This window comes from Lagenorhynchus albirostris, chromosome 13 (genome assembly GCF_949774975.1).
Source record: "Lagenorhynchus albirostris chromosome 13, mLagAlb1.1, whole genome shotgun sequence".
In the NCBI taxonomy this organism is placed as follows: Eukaryota; Metazoa; Chordata; class Mammalia; order Artiodactyla; family Delphinidae; genus Lagenorhynchus; species Lagenorhynchus albirostris.
Genome location: NC_083107.1, coordinates 68930691 through 68948268, shown reverse-complemented (window position 1 = coordinate 68948268; position 17578 = coordinate 68930691). Strand labels below are relative to the sequence as shown.

Here is a 17578-nt window from a genome sequence, read left to right as displayed (position 1 = left end):
GCAGGGACAGTCTGATTTGGGACCTACCCCTGGGACTGTTTCTAGAAGGGGACAGGAGGTAAGGGACCTGAGACTAAGACACTCTTCAAGGCATCGCTGTGCATCAGGGACCTTTACGCCAGAGTGGACACTGGGTTCCTAGGTCACATCTGGACGTGGCCTGGGAGGTTCGGGGTCTGGAGGCCGCTGCCTACTACCTCCTGGGAGGCCTCCTGTCTGCGGGACAGGGCACAGGATGCAGGGGACAGCCCCTCTGGAGACAGGATCTAGAATGGGAACCTTGGGTCAGGTGTGTACCCACACCATAGGAATTCTCCAACATTCCAGCACCTCCTGGATTTGATCAAGGGACTCCATAGGGCTCTTATTTCCCCTAAAGGCAAGGCAACCACAGCAGGTTCAAGTACACGGAGGGTGAAACAGACCTTCCCCTGTGAGCCAGCATGTAGACACCTCCTCCTCTGAGGGCATCAGGTAGGCATCTGACAGCTTTCAGAGAACCCCTAAGGGGCCTCTCCTGAGCGCCAGAGCAGCTGGGCCCCAAAGAGCCCCTGTGGTGGCCAAATTCATTCCAGGGTTTGGCTGAAGGGCAAAGCAAATAAACCCTGATCGCTGGTCACACACTGTCGCATCCCGAGGGTGCAGGGGTGTCGGGGGGGCCAAGATATCTTGGGAAGCCAGGCGCCAATTGGAAAGACTGCTCAGCGCGTAGCTCTGTACAGCCTGCACCCGAGAGTTGAGAAGAGAGGCTGGGCGGAGGCTCCAGGGAAGGGAGGGCAGGACGTGTATTTTCCTGGTGAATTTCATCCCATTTGACCTGGTCCCTGCTGTGACATGTATTGACCTCAAAAGGACTGGCCATCCCAGTCTTGGCATCACTGGAGAACTTAAGCCCTGGAATGAGCAGTTCTTAATAAAAAGTCCTTCTATATGACCCTGCACTCAAAAAATGATGAACTGATGGAAAAAGGGAAAGGCTTTTCTTCTGCTTTATTGAATAAACAATATTCTAGAAGGGAGGGAGGGATGGGGACAAAGTCATTCTTCTAATCAGATTTCCCCCAGCGCCCCTCCCGCAGGGGGTTGAATTCCTAGTTCCAGGGGTCCCCCTCAAGGCCGCCAGAGCAGATATTTGGGGCCACATCAGCACCCCCAGAAGTGAATCCGAAAGGAGCTGAAAGAAAGAATTCCATTAGCCACCTCGAGCCTGCAGCTGTAAAGCCCCCTCTGATTTCTGGGTTCACACCTCTTGTGTCCCTTTCTCTGAGTGATGGCCAGTCTGCAGCTCTCCCAAGCCAACTCAAAGCCTCCTTTGAGCAGCTCTAGAATGCAAAGGCTGTCCGAACCTTGTGGTGCTGGAACCAGTGGAAAGAAACGGGAGAGATTCAAAGAAAAAACTCAAGGCAGACAGGATTCCAGCTCCAGTCATGTGCTGGGCTGTTATGGAGGAAGAGGAATTACCTCGGTTGGGGGAGGTGGTGGTGGTCCAAGTGTGGATCCTCTTTTAGAGAGTCTGCCCAGGCTAAGCCCTCTGGCAGCCATGTTGGGATAGAGGGCCCTCTGCTCCAGCCAGGCAGCTGGAAGAGGGCTGGACACCTGCCTGGAGCTGGCCAATCAGATTCTCTGCGAATTTGGAGCCAGAGCTGAGGGACATTCACTGAGCCAAACAGACATAAACTTGGCCGCTGTGGAGGCCACATTTGGCCTCACGTCTGACAAAGCAGAGATGGCTGGTTGCACGTAAAGCAAAGTGCAGAGTTGCTGAGGACAGAGGTAGAGACTCTGGGCCCCCGACCAGGTGCTCTCTGAGGTCTAGCTGTCTTTGTTCTTTTTTGAGTGGTTTGTTAAACCATTTTGAGTGGGCACTCTTCCTTGCTACCAAAGTCACCTAGACTGAAGACCAAGGGCAGAAAGGGCCCAGGAGTAGCAGACACAGGCAAACAGATGCAGCTCAGTGCGAGAAGATTGCCCTAAAAGGGCTGTTCCTCATGAAACGGGCTGCCTTCAGCGGTGGTATGTTTCCCACAACTGGAAGGACCCAAATAAGACTGTTAAATACAGCCAGTATGGAGATGGCCGATTGTCTCAAAGGAGTTTGGACAGCTAACGACCATTAAGGCCCCCTTCCGCCTGATGGAAGGTTTGGAAATGCTTGAGCTCTTCTCTGAGCTCTATCACCAGCATCTTCATCCCTGCCGCTCCCCCCCACAGTTCCATGCCAATCCCCAGCTCCCAGTGACCACTGGAGGTTGTGGTGGCACGGCAGCAGGGCCAACAGGGGCAAGGGCAACTCCCCAGGTCAGTCCTGGAGCCCAGCGGGCTCTGTGTTGGCTGGAGAGGGACTGCGCCTGACGTCTGGACCACCCACGTCGTTTGCAAAGCCTGGAATGCAATCTCCCCTTTGCCTTTTGAAACCCCACTCCCTGTCTCTTTCCAGGTTACCTCATTTCTCAGAAGCTCCAGTTTTGCTGATTCTGAAAGAATCTGCGAATTGCCCTGGAAACTCATGACCTCACTGGGAAGACCAAGGTGTCCCATTGGCCGAGGGAGACTGTGGGGGGGGGCTTCTTGTCCCCCACTATGCTGGGCATCCCCCCCTCACTCCAGAACACCTTACTTCATGAAGTCCGGAGATCTGGCCATCGCGTGTTCAGACTCTGAGAAAGACAGCATGTTGTCATTGTCCAGATCTGACTCATTCAGGACCTGGACAGGGGTGCAGAAGCAGCGAGAGAATCAGAAAGGGAGATGGGGGTGCAGGCGTGGGGGGCAATCAGCACATGCTGAGAGCTACCGTGAGCCAAGCTCTCGCTGGGTGCTCAGCGTCCCTGGAGTCCCCTGGGAGGCAGGTGCTCTATCCCTGCCCCAGACAAGGACACGGAGGTGCAGAGAGATGAGGTCATGTGCGTGGCTGTCTGGGACCTTGTGGGCTGGTCTCATCATGGGAAGAGTCCTCTTGGTGCCTCCAGGACAAACTTGGCAGTGAGAACGGGTGTGCGGTCATGGACAGGGTGACATCCCCCACCCGCTGTTGTCACCCAGTCACAGGCAGGGGCTCTGCACTACAAGGGGCTCAGTCAGGGTGGGGAGGCAGCGATGAGCCCTCATGGTTTTATCTGCTCCTACTTCCCATCCAGACCAAAATGTTCTCATGGCCTTAGGACAAATGGGTCCATGGTTGTCTTCATGTCCTGCCGTACTTTGGACTGTCACTCTAGGACACCTGGGCGTTGTGCTGGTGTAGGAGAGGGGATGTTGTGAAGTGTGCACCTGAGGCTGACCTGCTGTTGGCCCACCTGCCTGCAGTGGCTGCAGTGTTGCTGGGAGGGCCCCTGGGGGTGGGCTACTGGAGACCCAGGAAGGGAGTCATGATCCTGGAGGAAGGACAGAAAATTGGGAGTAGTTGCTTCCAGTGAGCACCCATCCCTCAGTGCCCCTCACCCTGCCTGCCATCAAGAGGCTTCAGGTGATGGCGGGGCCCACGCCAGCCACCGTCCCGCGGCCCAGGGCACACACGTGGCTGCTGAGGTCGGTCAGCAGGTCCTCTGACGCGTCGTCTCTGTTGAGCAGTTGAAGGGTGATCCTCTACAGGTCCTCCTCGTCGATGAAGCCATTCTCATTAAAATCTGCAAAGAGGAGGCGGGGCCTGAGAGGAAGGGTGAGAGGAAAGGGGCTTCCTCGGCCTCCAAGAGTCCTGGGGCCACGGCACCAGCCAGGACCTACAGACTCCCACCAGCCCCTGGGTGGCCCCGCAGAGCCCAACTATACCAGGTGGGCCTAGAACCTGGGACTCAGGGAGACCTGGGCAGGCCTAAGGGGTGGGGCTCAGCAACGGCAGGGCAGGCTGCAGGCAAAGGTGGTGCTTAATGATAATAATAATAATAATAATAATAATAGGCATTGGTTGGGTCTGTACTACCTGCTCAGACTTTTCCTGAGATCTTCACCTGTTTTAACTCACTGAATCTTCACAATTAACTTTTTATGAGTCTCACTTTACCAAAGGGAAACTGAGGCACAGAGGGTTTTCTGGTTTGTCCACACAGCCAGGAAGTGAAAGGGCTGGCATTCAGACCTGGCTAGGCTGGCCCCCGGGTCCCACATCTACCATCATGCTGTGGAAATTCCAACCCTGGAACTTACAGGTCAGTATATCTTTTGGTGGCTAGGAGTTGGGCAGCAAGGAGGAGTAGGAAGCAGCCTGGCTTTGGAGCCAGAGGACCTGGGCACAAGTCCCTGCTCCTGTCACCCTGCATCAGGCACAGAGATGCACCAGGCTTGGTCCTGCCGACAGGGAGCTCCCAGGCTGGGTTGGGGTGCAGGGGAGACCGTCAGGTGCCCGAGTGGCTTGGCTCCAGGAAGAGAGGAACAGGCATCCCAAGGACCCCAAGCGTTTCCCGATGGGCGTGTTCTTGTCTGGTTGGGGTTGAGGGTGTGAATGAGGAAGACTTCTTGGAAGAAGAGGCATCAGAGCAGCACTAAATGGGACTGCAGGGATGGCAATTGGAGGAGGTGTCAGGGTCAGGGTCACTGGGGACAGTGGCAGAGAAGGAACAACGCCAGGTGATCAGTTAGTTTTGAGGGGAGTGGAGGCTTGGCAGAAGGTCAGAGATTGTCTGGAAGGTGCGCCAAACTGCAAAGGGCCTTGAGTGCCAGGATGAGACAATGGTACTGACATTCTTGACAGCCCTCCCCTGGGACACCCAACACAGTCCCTGAACCGCTCATCAGCCCTGTAGTAAATGCAGTCAACTTAGGCAGGTACAATAATTACCACCATGACAAACAGAGGGGCCAGGCTATGGTCTAAGTGCTTTGTATTTCACTGCATTTAATTCTCATAACACAGATGCAGAAACTGAGACACACAGAGATTAAATAACCATGTTTACTTCCTTAATCTCATTTCAGCCTATTACCTCATCAGTACACTGATGAATCCCAAATTTGTGTCTCCAGGCTGGGCTTCTCCCTGAACTCCAGGCTCATATATCCACCTGCGTTCCTGCCCTCTCTACCTGGAGGACTAACAGTTCTCTTAAACTCAACCTGTCCAAACCCAACTCCTGACACGCCCCCCTCCACCCTGGCCCCTAACCTGCAGCACTCAGAGCTGCCCCTTGGCGAATGGGTAACTCTACCCTTCCAGTCTCTTGGCCAGTCAGGTTGGAGTCATCCTTGACTGTCTTCTCCCTCCCAGGTCTAGCTCCAGAGGCAGTAAACACAGCCTGAGGTCTCCTCCTCACTGCACTGCCTCCACCCTGGTCCAGCCACCATCACAGCTCTCTAAGACCCCGCAGCAGCCTCCTAACCAGTTTCCCTGTTCTCAGTCTGCCCCCTTCAGTCTCTTCTCCACTCAGCAGCCAGAGTGGTCCTGTTCATCCTTCACAGCCTCCCATCTTAGCCAGAGGACAGCCCGGTCCCAACAGTGATCCCCGAGGCCCACCCTGCCCTCACTCTGCCTCTTTGCCCTTCCTCCATCGGGCCAGGCACGCTCCTGCCTCAGGACCTTTGCACTGTGGTTCCCCCTTCCTGGAACACACTCACCCCAGAGTTCCTTTGGGTCTTTATTCAAATGCCAGCTTCCCCCAGGGCACTGCTCAGAACCTGTCTAAAATTACACTTCCTGTCCCTTTCTCTGCTTCGTTTTCTCCCAACACCTAAGACTACCTAACACACTATATGTTTCACTTGTCAGCTTGTTTATTTCCCTTCACCAGCACAGAAATTCCACGAGGGCAGAAAGTTTTATCTTTTGGTCACTACTGTATTCTTGACTCCTAGAATAGTGCCTGGAACAGAGCAGGTGCTCAACGAATATTTGTTGAGTGAGTGAATGAATGAACCACCCAAGGTCACACATTGGTAAGCGATGGAAACAAGAGGAAACCCAGGAAGTCTGACTCTATGCTCTCAATCACTCATAACTCTAAAATGTCCAATTTTTAGCTGGGCCCAGAGTGGAGGAGTGCATTTGCTGATGTCATAGGATCCTTCCGTGGTAGAGCCTAGACTTTTGTCTCTGTTTCCCCAGGAAGGGTATGGATGTGGAAGGTACAACTAAGCACTAACCCCTTAAGCAGGGGCCTCTCCCCTGGCTGAATGTTTATCAGCCACAGGGGCCGGAGGCTAAGGCCCAAGATGTTCATCTGAGCTCTCCCTGCACAGCTCTGCTATGACACGCCATGGGTAATGGATCAGATCTGGTGGGGGGAGGTGCAGAGGGGCCAGCACTGGACTGGAGGGACTGGGGACCGGGTCCCCGCAGTGACATTGCACTGCTGATGAGAAGCTCTGCAGCCTCTCCCTGAGGCCCCGCATTGTCCCCAGGAGTCCTGCTGGCCCAGCTCCCATATGCAGAGACTGCAGCAAAGCCACATGGCTTTGGTCCCAAGCCACCTGAAAACAGAATAATTTGCTGGAGTAAAATGTAGTCCTGGACAGTTCTCCTTCTTCGGTGGTGCAAGGGCAGAACAGCCTGGGAAAGGGCTGGGGGCAGGGAGCTCTAGGCAACTGGCCAGCCCGTGTGGCCTCAGCAGCCTCATGACCTGCGTCCGGCCACTCTGGGGAGAGGAGGGTCTTCTTCTTGCTGTTTCCCAGCAACGAGGGAGATTAGAGAGCTGGTGTGCTCAGCCTTCATGTCCCCCCAAAAGCCTCTGACCATCATCATCCCAGTCTCTCTGTCATGTTATTCTTTGCAATTTACAAAGTACTTTCACAAAAATTAGCTCATTGGATGGAGCGAGGCAAGGCCACTATTCCCACGGAACTGAGTTGCCTCTTCGCCTCTCCCAGCCACTAGCATCCCTGTGTCAGATCCTGGGAAGGTTTGGGAGGATCCGCTGCAGGTGCTCTGGCTGAGGGTAATTCACACCTGGTGGAAGCCGTGCCGACTGGAGCCGGGAAGTAGTGCTGGGATGCTGGTCTCTGACAGGTAGAAAGTCTCCCCAGAGGTGCTGAGAGAGGGGGATCGATCCGTTGGAGGCCAGGAGGGTCCCTCAAAGCAGAAACTGGAGCCCAGTGGGTATGTCCTGGTAGGCGTGGCTGGCCTGCTGGACTTGACCGAGAGCCATTCACCCCTTCCTTCCTCCTAACAGAATTGCAATTCTTGTTCACGATGACGCCATGTCCAGCTTAAAATACTCAACCTTCCAGTCTCCTTTGTGGCTATGCGTGACCATGTAACACAGTTCCAGCCAATGAAGTTATAGCCAAAGTTGCTGGGTGGAGCTTCCAAGAAAGTCTGTAAAAGAAGAGTAGACTTCGTCTGTGACTTTGAACGTCCATTTTGTCCTTATCCCCTCTCACGTCCCTTTTTCTTCCTGCCTGGAATGACGAGATGCCTGTAGGCATGAGGACAACAGTCCCATTAAAGACGGGAGATTAGGAGGCTTGAAGGAGCCAGGCCCTCGGTTGCTTCCGGGAGCCATTACCTCAGCTCTGGACTGCCTGAGTCCAGGATTTTTTTTTTTTAAAACAGGGATGTTCTTACACATAACTAAGTGCAATCCTAACTGATACAGTAGGTCAGAGCAGTAGTTCTCAAACTCTGCTGCACCTTAGAATCACCCAGGGAGGACTTCCCTGGTGGTGCAGTGGTTAAGAATCCGCCTGCCAATGCAGGGGATACGGGTTCAAGCCCTTGTCCGGGAAGATCCCACATGCCGCGGAGCAACGAAGCCTGTGTGCTACAACTACTGAGCCTGCGCTCTAGAGCCCGTAAGCCACAATTACTGAGCCCATGTGCCGCAACTACGGAAGCCTGTGTGCCTAGAGCCCGTGCTCTGCAACAAGAGAAGCCACCGCGATGAGAAGCCCGCGCACCGCAACGAAGAGTAGCCCCCGCTCGCCGCAACTAGAGAAAGCCTGCATGCAGCAACAAAGACCCAACACAGCCAGAAGTAAATAAATAAAATAAATAAATTTATATATATATATAAAAGAATCACCCAGAGAGTTTTAGAAAAGCCCACCAACCAGGGCATACCCAACACCATTACATCAAATCTCTGCAGCTGGGACCCAAGCGACCATAGGCCTTAAAAACTCCGGGGGTAATCCCAGTGAACAGCCATGTGGGAGAACCAGTGGGTTAGAGCCATGCTTCTGAAACTTTAAGGTGCAGAGAAACCACCTGGGGGTCTTGTTAAAAGGCAGATTCTGATTCAGTAAGTGGAAGGTGAGACCTGAAATTCTGCATTTCTAGCAAGCTCTCTGGCAACGTTGATGCTGCTGGTACCTAGGCCACACTTGGTGTAATGAGGGGTTAGAACACTGAGTTAGGTCTTCAGACTTTGGCTAAGAACGATCATCAAGACCATCACCAACACCATCCTCTCCTTTCTTCCTCCTTCTCCTGACCCTTCTTTTTATTCCTCCTCTTCTTCCTTCACTGCTACCACGACCACCTCAATGTATAGAGCAGCCGTCACAGGCCAGGCACCAGGCCCATCTTTAATCTTGCTGACAGCTCTGTGAGGTAACAAATCCTCTGAGCCCAAAGAGAATTCAGATTTGCCCGAGTCTCGCTGATGAAGCCTTGGAGTTTATGAGTCCCCGGGCATCTATTCGCACTGCTGATTTGCATGAAGGCTCTGTGCTTTTTGTTTTTGTACTTGAGCTCAAGGAGGAAGGAAACTGCCCGAGGGGCCCTGGAGAGAGGGCCGGGGGGAAGATACAGGGACAGTGTGGGGGACAGGGAGTGTCTGCTCCTCGATGTGACCCTGTCTGACTTTTCAGGAGGAAGGGCATTCTCCCCCTTCCTGAGCTGAACACAATTGAGCTCCTGAGGCTTGAACAGCAAGAGAACCTGCTACTCTTCTAAGTTCCCTGAAGGTTTGGGTGTTTTTGTTTGTTTAGCTCTAGAAACCACGGAAAGACAGCTGAGGCAGACATCTTTTGGAACATCTGCCCAGCCTACTCTTTACCATTTCTGAGCAGCATCTCCACCCCCAGTGGTTGGTCTCTGGAGCCATGTTTATTTCTGTGACTCTGCTTCTTTTTGGTTGTGGTTTATTGGACAAGGTTGGTCCCCTAACCTAGGGGCAGCTGGATCCCTGGTTTGGCTGAGCCAATCAGCATCTCTTGAGAAAACAGAAGTGAGAAACAGAGATGCTGTGGCTGGTCCGTCATAGTGAAGCCCAAAGGCCATGTGGAGGCCAGGGTGGTCATCTCTGGCCCATAGACACAGAGGCTTAATCAGATCAGCAGAAAGAGGAGGCACACGGAGATAAGCAGAGATGAGAGACCAGGCAGCAATAGAGAGAAAAGGAGGAAGTAGCTACCTCGCTTCCTGGCCACCCTCCAGCTGCAGCCCAGGCTCTCGGGAGGCCTGCTTCACTTCTCCCATGGGTTCCACGCTGCTTATAGTGAACAAGCTCCAATGGCCTCCTCCCCCCATGATCTGCACCTCTTGGCGTTCACGCTTTTGTATAATCCACATACCCCTCTTGTGTGGGTGGGCACTTAATTCTAAGCAGTGGAATTTGGCAACAGAGATGTCATTTCCTGATTACAATATGTTATATTGCCAGCAGACTGGCTCCAGAGACTCCCTAGCTGTCTTTCAAGAAGCAAGTGGCCATGCTGGAAGGCCCATGTGACGAGAAGCACAGGTCACCCTCTGGAAACTGAGGGCTGCCTCCAGTCAATAGCCAGAGAGAAGCCCGGGCTCTAAGCTCTGTAGACACAAGGAGATGAATCCTGCCAACAACTGGAGTGAGCTTGTAAGTAGATTCATCCCCCGTCAAGCATTCTCTAGGCGAGCACGCAGGCCAGCCAAAGCCTTGTGAAACGCTAAGGCGAGGAACCGACTAAGTTGTGTCCAGACTCTTAACCCACAGAAACTGTGAGATTATAAATATGTGTCATCTGAAGCCACTAAGTTTGTGGTGACTTATTACACAGCGATGGAAAACTAATGTACTGCTGCTCTTCATCTGTTGTCTTTAAAAAAAATTATTTTATTTTATTTATTTATTTTTGGCTGCGTTGGGTCTTCGTTGCTGCACGTGGGCTTTCTCCAGTTGCAGCGAGCAGGGGCTACTCTTCATTGCGGTGCACAGGCTTCTCACTGCGGTGGTTTCTCTTGTTGCAGAGCACGGGCTCTAGGCACACGGGCTTCAGTAGCTGTGGCTCGCAGGCTCTAGAACGCAGGCTCAGTAGTTGTGGCACACGGGCTTAGTTGCTCCACAGCATGTAGGATCTTCCCAGACCATGGCTCGAACCCGTGTCCCCTGCATTGGCAGGCAGATTCTTATCCACTGCGTCAGCAAGGAAGCCCCCATCTGATGCCTTTTACACAGGTAAATTCCTGTTACTTACAACCTGAAGAGAGCACGTAGCCTGGGCCAGCATTTTCCACCCAGAAGAGCTGCTCTATCCAGGATAGTACTGACAGAAGACCGAAGAGGCTAGAGATAGCACAGCATGTGCTCTGTGGTGGAAGGCCTGACAGCAGGTAGCACAGCTCGTGAACCAGAACTCCTTGAACACCTTGGAAACTCTCTGGGGACTCCCAGAAATACGTGGGGTAAACAAGGAGGAAGACTAGTGGATGGGGGTGGGGACTAAGCCAACTGAGTTGGGGTGTGTGATTTCACTTGTACTCACCCTGCCTGATGTTCATTGTAAATGTGTGTCATCAGATTTAGGACACTTGGGGCCATTATTTCTTCAAATATCTTTTCTGCCCTGTTCATTCTCTCCTCTCCTTCTGAGACTCCAGTTAAATATATGTTTGAACTTCCTGTTGTCCAGCATGTCCCTCAGGCTCTGTTCCTTTTTTCTCTTCATATTTTTTTCTCTGTGTTCTTCAGATTGGATTATATTTCTGTTGATCTCTATCTTCAGGTTTACTGACTCTTTCCTCTGTCATCTTGATTCTCCTGCTAAGCCCATCCAGCAGATTTTTAGTTCAGATATTTTATTTTTGAGTTCTGTATTTTCCATTTGATTCTTCCTTATAGTTTCTCTTTTTCTGCTGAGAATTCCTATCTTTCCATTCATCAGGAGCATATTTTCTCTTACATCATTGGGCATGATTATAATAACTGTTCAAAGACACTTATCAGCTAATTCCAATATCTGGGATGTTGGAATCAGTCCCCATTCTTGAGAATGAATCATTAAAAAAATTTAATATATTGAATAATTTTGGATTGTATCTTAGTCATTATTAACGCTTTATGTGGAAACTCTGGATTCTGTTATATTCTTCCAAAGAGTGCTGAATTTTTGATTCTACTGGGCAACTGATTGGACTTAAACTGCAAACCCTGTCACACAGGGACCTTGTTAAAATGCAGTGGCAGCTCAAATCTCCATTCAGTTCTTTTATCCTTACCTGAGTTGCTTTGAGTCTGCCCTGGTATATATGGTTTAGAGGTCAGAATGAGATTTGTTCATAGTTTTTACACAAAATTTGCCTCCCTTCTTCTGGATTTCTTTCATGGACTCTCCTCTCTTTTCACTTTTGAGGGGAAAAGTGCCCCAAACTCTCTGATTCTTCAAGTCAGAAAGAGATCAGGGTTTCTATCAGTCCATGATGCCACTTACTGAAGCTCACCTTCAGGCTAAAAAAGTAAAAAACTAAAAGGGGGAGAACGATTCAGTACCATTTCCTTTTTTCAAGTGTCAACTCTCCTTCTGGTAGCTTTCTAGTGTCATCAGGTAGTTGATATTTATATTTCGTTTAGAGTTTATAGTAGCTATCTGCAGAAGTGACAGTATGATAGGAGCTTACTCAGCTATTCTCAGCAGGGGAACTTGTGATTTCATTTGAGTTTACTGAATACTAAGCTTGAGAACATATCAGATACAAAAATATCATTAAGCCCTTTTTACAGATGGGAACACTGAGCTCTCATAGGTGCATCTGGTTTAAAAGTCCTCCACCCCATTCTATCCAACTCCACTTGGGTGAGGCAGGAATAAGATGGTGTCCACCCTGTGGAGACAGAGGGGGAGCTGACAGAAAAAGAAGGCAGGTGAGATGCCAAACTATACAAACCTAAATGTACAAGTCCTTTGGGCCAAGGATTTGTCACGATGAGCCTGAAGCCTTGCATGTGGTCTGTCTGAAGACTTTGTTTCTTTCCTTTTGGTCCCTTTTGAGAATTTCAGGGATCCTGGATGTGCTAAGTGTTCGTGAGGAAGGGTTCGTGAAACTGCTACAGAGCAGAACTTTAGCGGAGCCTTGTGGCTCCCAGACGAGATCAGAAACAAAAAATCCTATAGGGCCTCAGAGATGATCTCAAGCCCCTCATTTTTAAGATGAGGAACCTGAGGCCCTAAAAATTAAAATGATGTGTCCAAGGTTTCTTAGCTATTTAGTGGCTGAACTAGTTTCAATGTTTAAATCTCTTAACTTCTTCAAAATAAACATAACTCCTTCATACCCATATATAGTCCTGTCTTTCTCTCTCTCTCTCTCTCTCTCTGGCCTGCCCACACTACGGTCATGAAATATCAACACCAATGACTCCATTTGCCTCTGATGGCATGGAGGGGAAGTCATCAATCCGTGAGAGTAGTACTCCTCAACCGTTAAAAAAAGTCTACAGCACTTGAGAAGCACAGTGCCCCTGAATACTCAAGGAAACCCCAACTAACGTCATCACAACAATGCGTTGACGTCGATGGATTCCAGTTGCGGTATTTATTCCATGGCAATTGTCCCACCACTCGATCCCCACAGCACCCACCGTAAATGCGGAAGGCGTACTCGATCTTCAAGCTCGGGCAGGCCTGCTCGCTAAACACAGATGCCGTGCCCCGCACATCCTCGAAGGAGAATGCATCGTCGTGGGAGAACACTCCGCAGATTCGGTCTCTGAAAGGGTTGACCTGTGGGTGGGGAGGAGGAAAAAGAGGAGGGAGGCTTATCCATGTCAGGTTCATGCCTCCCTGGGTCTTGTTAATCTATCAGAAGCACAGTGTCCTGGGTTTGAGAAGAAAACAATAACAGCAACCTAAATATTGGCGTAGATGTTGGGTCAATAAGCCAGGACCACGGACACAATGGAGGGTACCTGGGCTGAAGGACCACGCTTAACATCACTCTCCCCACTGTCATCTCCTGCACGTACATTCCACAGGCTCATTTTTTGGTTGTTAAAAATGGGATAAAAATTGTTTATGATTCACTCTCCAGAGTTACCTACTATCAACGTATTGATGTAGAAGTCGGACAGCCCCAGGCTTCAGTCCTGGCTTCACTATTTACTAGTGATTATTTTACATAATCTCCAGGGCCTGAGATTTCTCATCTACGAGATAGGGTGGGATAATACTATACCTACTTAATAGGTTTGTTGTGAGGATTAAATAGGATAGGTTTCAAATTGCACAATGACTAATAAATAACACTCAACAGATGGTAGCTGTAAGTTGTTATATAACGTCTACAGATATTATAATTTGTACAGCAGTTTTCATTTTTAAACCAGCTCGTTCTCACATTCGAGTCCCAAATGAGTAAGGGTCATGTGAGTTTAGAAACTCTGATTCCCCTGAATTGGGCCTGGCCAGGGTCATTCATGAGCAGTCCCTTCTGAGCTGGTACTACAATGTTCTAAGCAAACACCCCAACCACTTCTCAACCCGTTCACAGGCAGCTCACTAAGGTCACCTTGCTACTCTCCATCCAGGCCCCAGGAATGGGCAGGTGGGGTGGGCTGTGGGTTAGAAGGGATGGGCAGATCTAATGAGAGTTAAAGTCACAGAACAAGCTTGGAAATATTTGAAAGTAGCAGGTCCATCTTTGGCATCCTCGTCTTCCTGCTTTCTGTGTCTCTAATCCACCCCCACCTGCTAAGATTCCTTGGCCCGCAATTGCTCAGGGGCCCAGCCCGTGCCTGCTCTAAACTCACCCTGCCTGCTGGCAGGCCTTACCAGATCCCAGCTCTGTTCTGGTGTTCCAAAACGACCTCTGATCCCTCCCTTCTCACCAACTAAAATTCCTTTTCCTTAGATGCATCTCAGCTAAGGAAGCTATTTGATTCTGCGAATTCACACAGCAGTTCCTCAGTATTCCAAATTTTTAGTTAGTTGAAACGAATCTTTAGTTGATTTTTCTAGTCCCCTTTCACTGACAAGGTATTTCTTCAAGGCTCCAGGCTTCATGCAAAAGGACTAGTTCCACTGCACACACGGCCCTATCATCTCCCTCACTAAACCCCGTCCCCAGCCTCTCTGAGCCCCTGTCCTTGTCTGTCACTCCTTAGGGCTGCCCTAGCTTCAGCCAACACTTCGTTCTCTGGTTTTGATGTCTCCATTTTGGGGTCATGAAAATTTCTCTTTCATTTCTTTTGAACTCAGCTACAATGTTAAAATCTATGGTTTAATTTTATTTGGTATTCCTATATATTTGAGAAGGGAGAGAGGACATTCTGAATCACCCCACGTGGCTGTGCAGTTCTCAAACCTTAGTGAGCACACAAGTTATCTGAGGTCCTTCTTAAAACTATGAATTGTAACTCCCACCCTCAGAGATCCTGATTTAGAAGGTCTGGGGTGTAGCCCAGTGTTATGGATTGAATTGTGGCTCCCCCCAAATTTATATGTTGGAGCTCTGATCCCCAGTACCTCAGAATGTGACCTCATTTGGAAATAGGGTCGTTGTAGACGTGATTAGTTAAGATGAGCGTATATGAAGTAGGGTGGGCCCCGCATCCAATATGAATGGTGTCCTTATAAAAGGGGAAATTTAAATACAGAGACATGCAGTCAGGGAGAACACCACGTGAAGGTGAAGGCAGAGATCGGGGTGACGTGTGTACAAGCCAAGGAGTGCCAACGATTGCCAGAAAACTACAGAAGCCAGGAGAGAGACACGGAAAAGATGCTTCCTCACAGCCCTCAGGAGGAACCAACCCTGCAGACACCGTGATCTCAGGCTTCCAGCCTCCAGAACTGTGAGACAGTAAATTTCTGTTGTTCAATCTACATAGTTGTGATACTTTGTTATGGCAGCCTTAGTAAACCAGTACACCCAGGAATCTTCACGGTAGATAGGATTCTCAGGTGACAGGATTAATCCCATATATATCTATATACACACATATATGTTGGAGGAGTGGCCAGGGTCCGGGAGAATCCAGGCTGCCCCGTTAGATCTTCCGGACCAGCTCCTGTCTCCTCCCTCTTTTAACCTCCACCTCCCCTAGAAAAGCTTGGCTTGCCTGCCTTAGATGAATCCTGCTAAGGGCAGTCTTCTGTGATGTGTTCCACCTAGCTAAGTGCCTTGACAGATAACTTTGCCAAATTTTAACTAAATTAACTCTCACAAATGGATAGGCGGCTTAACAAGATTCCTGCAAGGAAACCACAATTGAAGATAATGCTCATAACACAAACGCCAAGTGAACAAGAAAATGGGCAGATACCTCTCCTCCTTAAAATGTGAGCTCTTCTCTATGAGGTAGAAACAAGGAGAATTCAATCAGACATAATGAGAAGTCCCAGCTCCAGTTCTCTTCTCCTGCACTCAGACAGGTGCAAGGTGGGTCAACAAGCTCACTGCCTAAGCGTCTATCCAACCGCTGAACGATGTACCAATCTTCCCTTCCCTCAGGGCAGCCCCACTACTTGGCTTTGCTGGGAGTGATGGGGGAGGGGAGAATAATTACCAGGAAATCAATTCACTCCCCCTTAGACCCCTGTCACGTAACTGTTATCCACCTGCGCGCGCACACACACACACACACCTTGTTTCACAGAGATTGGGAAGCCAGCTGTTGGTGTGGTACCTGCTGGTAGCAAGAACAGTACATGAACAGAACACGGTGACCACAGATTCTGTTGGAAGGCGCAGAGAAAATCCTGCTGAAGGTGACAGAAATATGCATTAGAGCAAAATTCACACTGTGGAAAATTTGCTAAATAGTTGAAGAAAAGTACAGCTGTTTCTAACATGGTTTCCCTAGATTCTGTTTCAATAATGAAACACATGAAGAACCACATTTCTGTGAGTCACTAAAGGAAAGAGACAATGTAGACTGAACAGTACATTACTTCCTTAATAAAGACACCATTTATGGGAAGATTTGTCTGAGTGTAATCACTGATGGAGTGGCTGCTTCCTGATGCAAATGGATTCTGGGTAAGGGTGCAATGATGTTGATACATGTGTAACTACTCCCTGCAGCATTCCCTTCAGGCTACTGTAGTGAAGAACTTAGATCCAGAAGTACGTGAGTGCTGTAGGATGCATTGATGTGATTGGTTTTTTTTTTTTAAGGAGTTTAAAATATAGTAAAACTTATAAAATGATTTGTAATCAGAAAGAAAGTGACTATGAAAATCTTTTGAACCACACGGAGGTTTGCTGCTTATCTATTGGCAGAGCACTTAAAATAGCCATCGAACATGAAGAGGATTTATTCTTGTACAAAAAGACAAGAGTTCTAAATTTGCTGAGCTTTTTATGATAAGTGGCTGTTGACAGTTTGCTACTTCAGAGATATCCACCAAAATATGAATTCAAATTCTTCTGACTCTTCAAGGTAAAGGTGACTTATTTTAACAGTGCGTGAGAAGGTATTTGCTTTTCCAAAGAAACTCATGCTTTGGAGAGAACGTTTTGAAAATGAAATTTTTGTTGCTGAAAACATGTGATCTCACCTATAAAGATGCTTCTGTCTGCATACCTGAAAAATATTAGAAACAGATTTTTCTAATCTCTTTGAAAATGATCCAAATGAAGAGTGGAGTTTGAGTCCATTTGTTAAAAATATAAAAACGCAACGCTTTCCAATTATCTTGTAAGAGCCGCTGACTAATGTAATGGAGGATGGACATCTGCTAGCTTAATTTCAATCAAAAGCCTTTAATTGGTGGATGGGATTGAAAATAAGTACTGTAATTTAATATAGCAAATAATGTATCTCTTCTCTTCGGATCAACTACAACAGCCATTGAAAACAAACTCAGCTAGACCAGATTTCTAAACGGCTCTATCTCAAAGGGTTAAAGCAAGATTTCAAAGAGAAATGAAGCATATCCAATCACATGGCTTTCCCTGACACTGTTGTTATTAATTATAAGCAAACAATAAAATTGTGAAAGGAGGAAATTTTGTTATAGAAAATAAAGGAGAATTTATGTAAAAAATATTTTACGTAATCTTTAATTTTAACTTTTTATTTTGCATGTTTATTTCATAACATATTAGTCTCGTAGTAAGGGTATAGAGTTTATAAGTGAATATATGCTTATTATGGGTGCATGCTCCGTATTTTTTTATTGCTGGGAATGCGTGATCAGAAATGTCTGGAGGTTTCTGATCTAGACTAACCCCCTCATGTCACAGATGTGGAAATGAGGACCTGGGTGGGGGGCTGACTTGCCCAAGGTCATTCAGCAAGCGAGTGGGAGCCCAGGACTCAGGTCTTCTGAACCTGCCTGGTACAGTTCCCACCTCAGTGCCTTGTGCCACATAACTATCAAAAGAGAAAGGTGGTGATGAGGCCAAGCGTATGACCTGAAAAACCTTTTTTGACAAGAAGGGCAAAAATGGAGCCCAGATTGAAGTCAAAGAACTGGCCCCTGGCCTCTGAGAGCTCTAGGGTGACAGGAG

The 17578-nt window shown here is 48.9% G+C and overlaps 1 protein-coding gene across 1 annotated transcript in view; it reads right to left on the bottom strand.

The window, feature by feature from the left end:
* Nucleotides 1-975: 975 nt before the first annotated feature.
* The window catches only part of CIB4 (calcium and integrin binding family member 4), a 91882-nt gene continuing 75279 nt past the window's right edge, over nucleotides 976-17578 (bottom strand). Inside the window, exons 6-7 of the mRNA XM_060169874.1 lie at nucleotides 12705-12846; nucleotides 976-3626 (exon numbers count right to left, since the gene is read on the bottom strand). Coding sequence (XP_060025857.1) covers nucleotides 3586-3626; nucleotides 12705-12846 — 183 coding nt within the window. The 3' untranslated portion in view covers nucleotides 976-3585. The remainder of the gene's footprint in view (nucleotides 3627-12704; nucleotides 12847-17578) is intronic.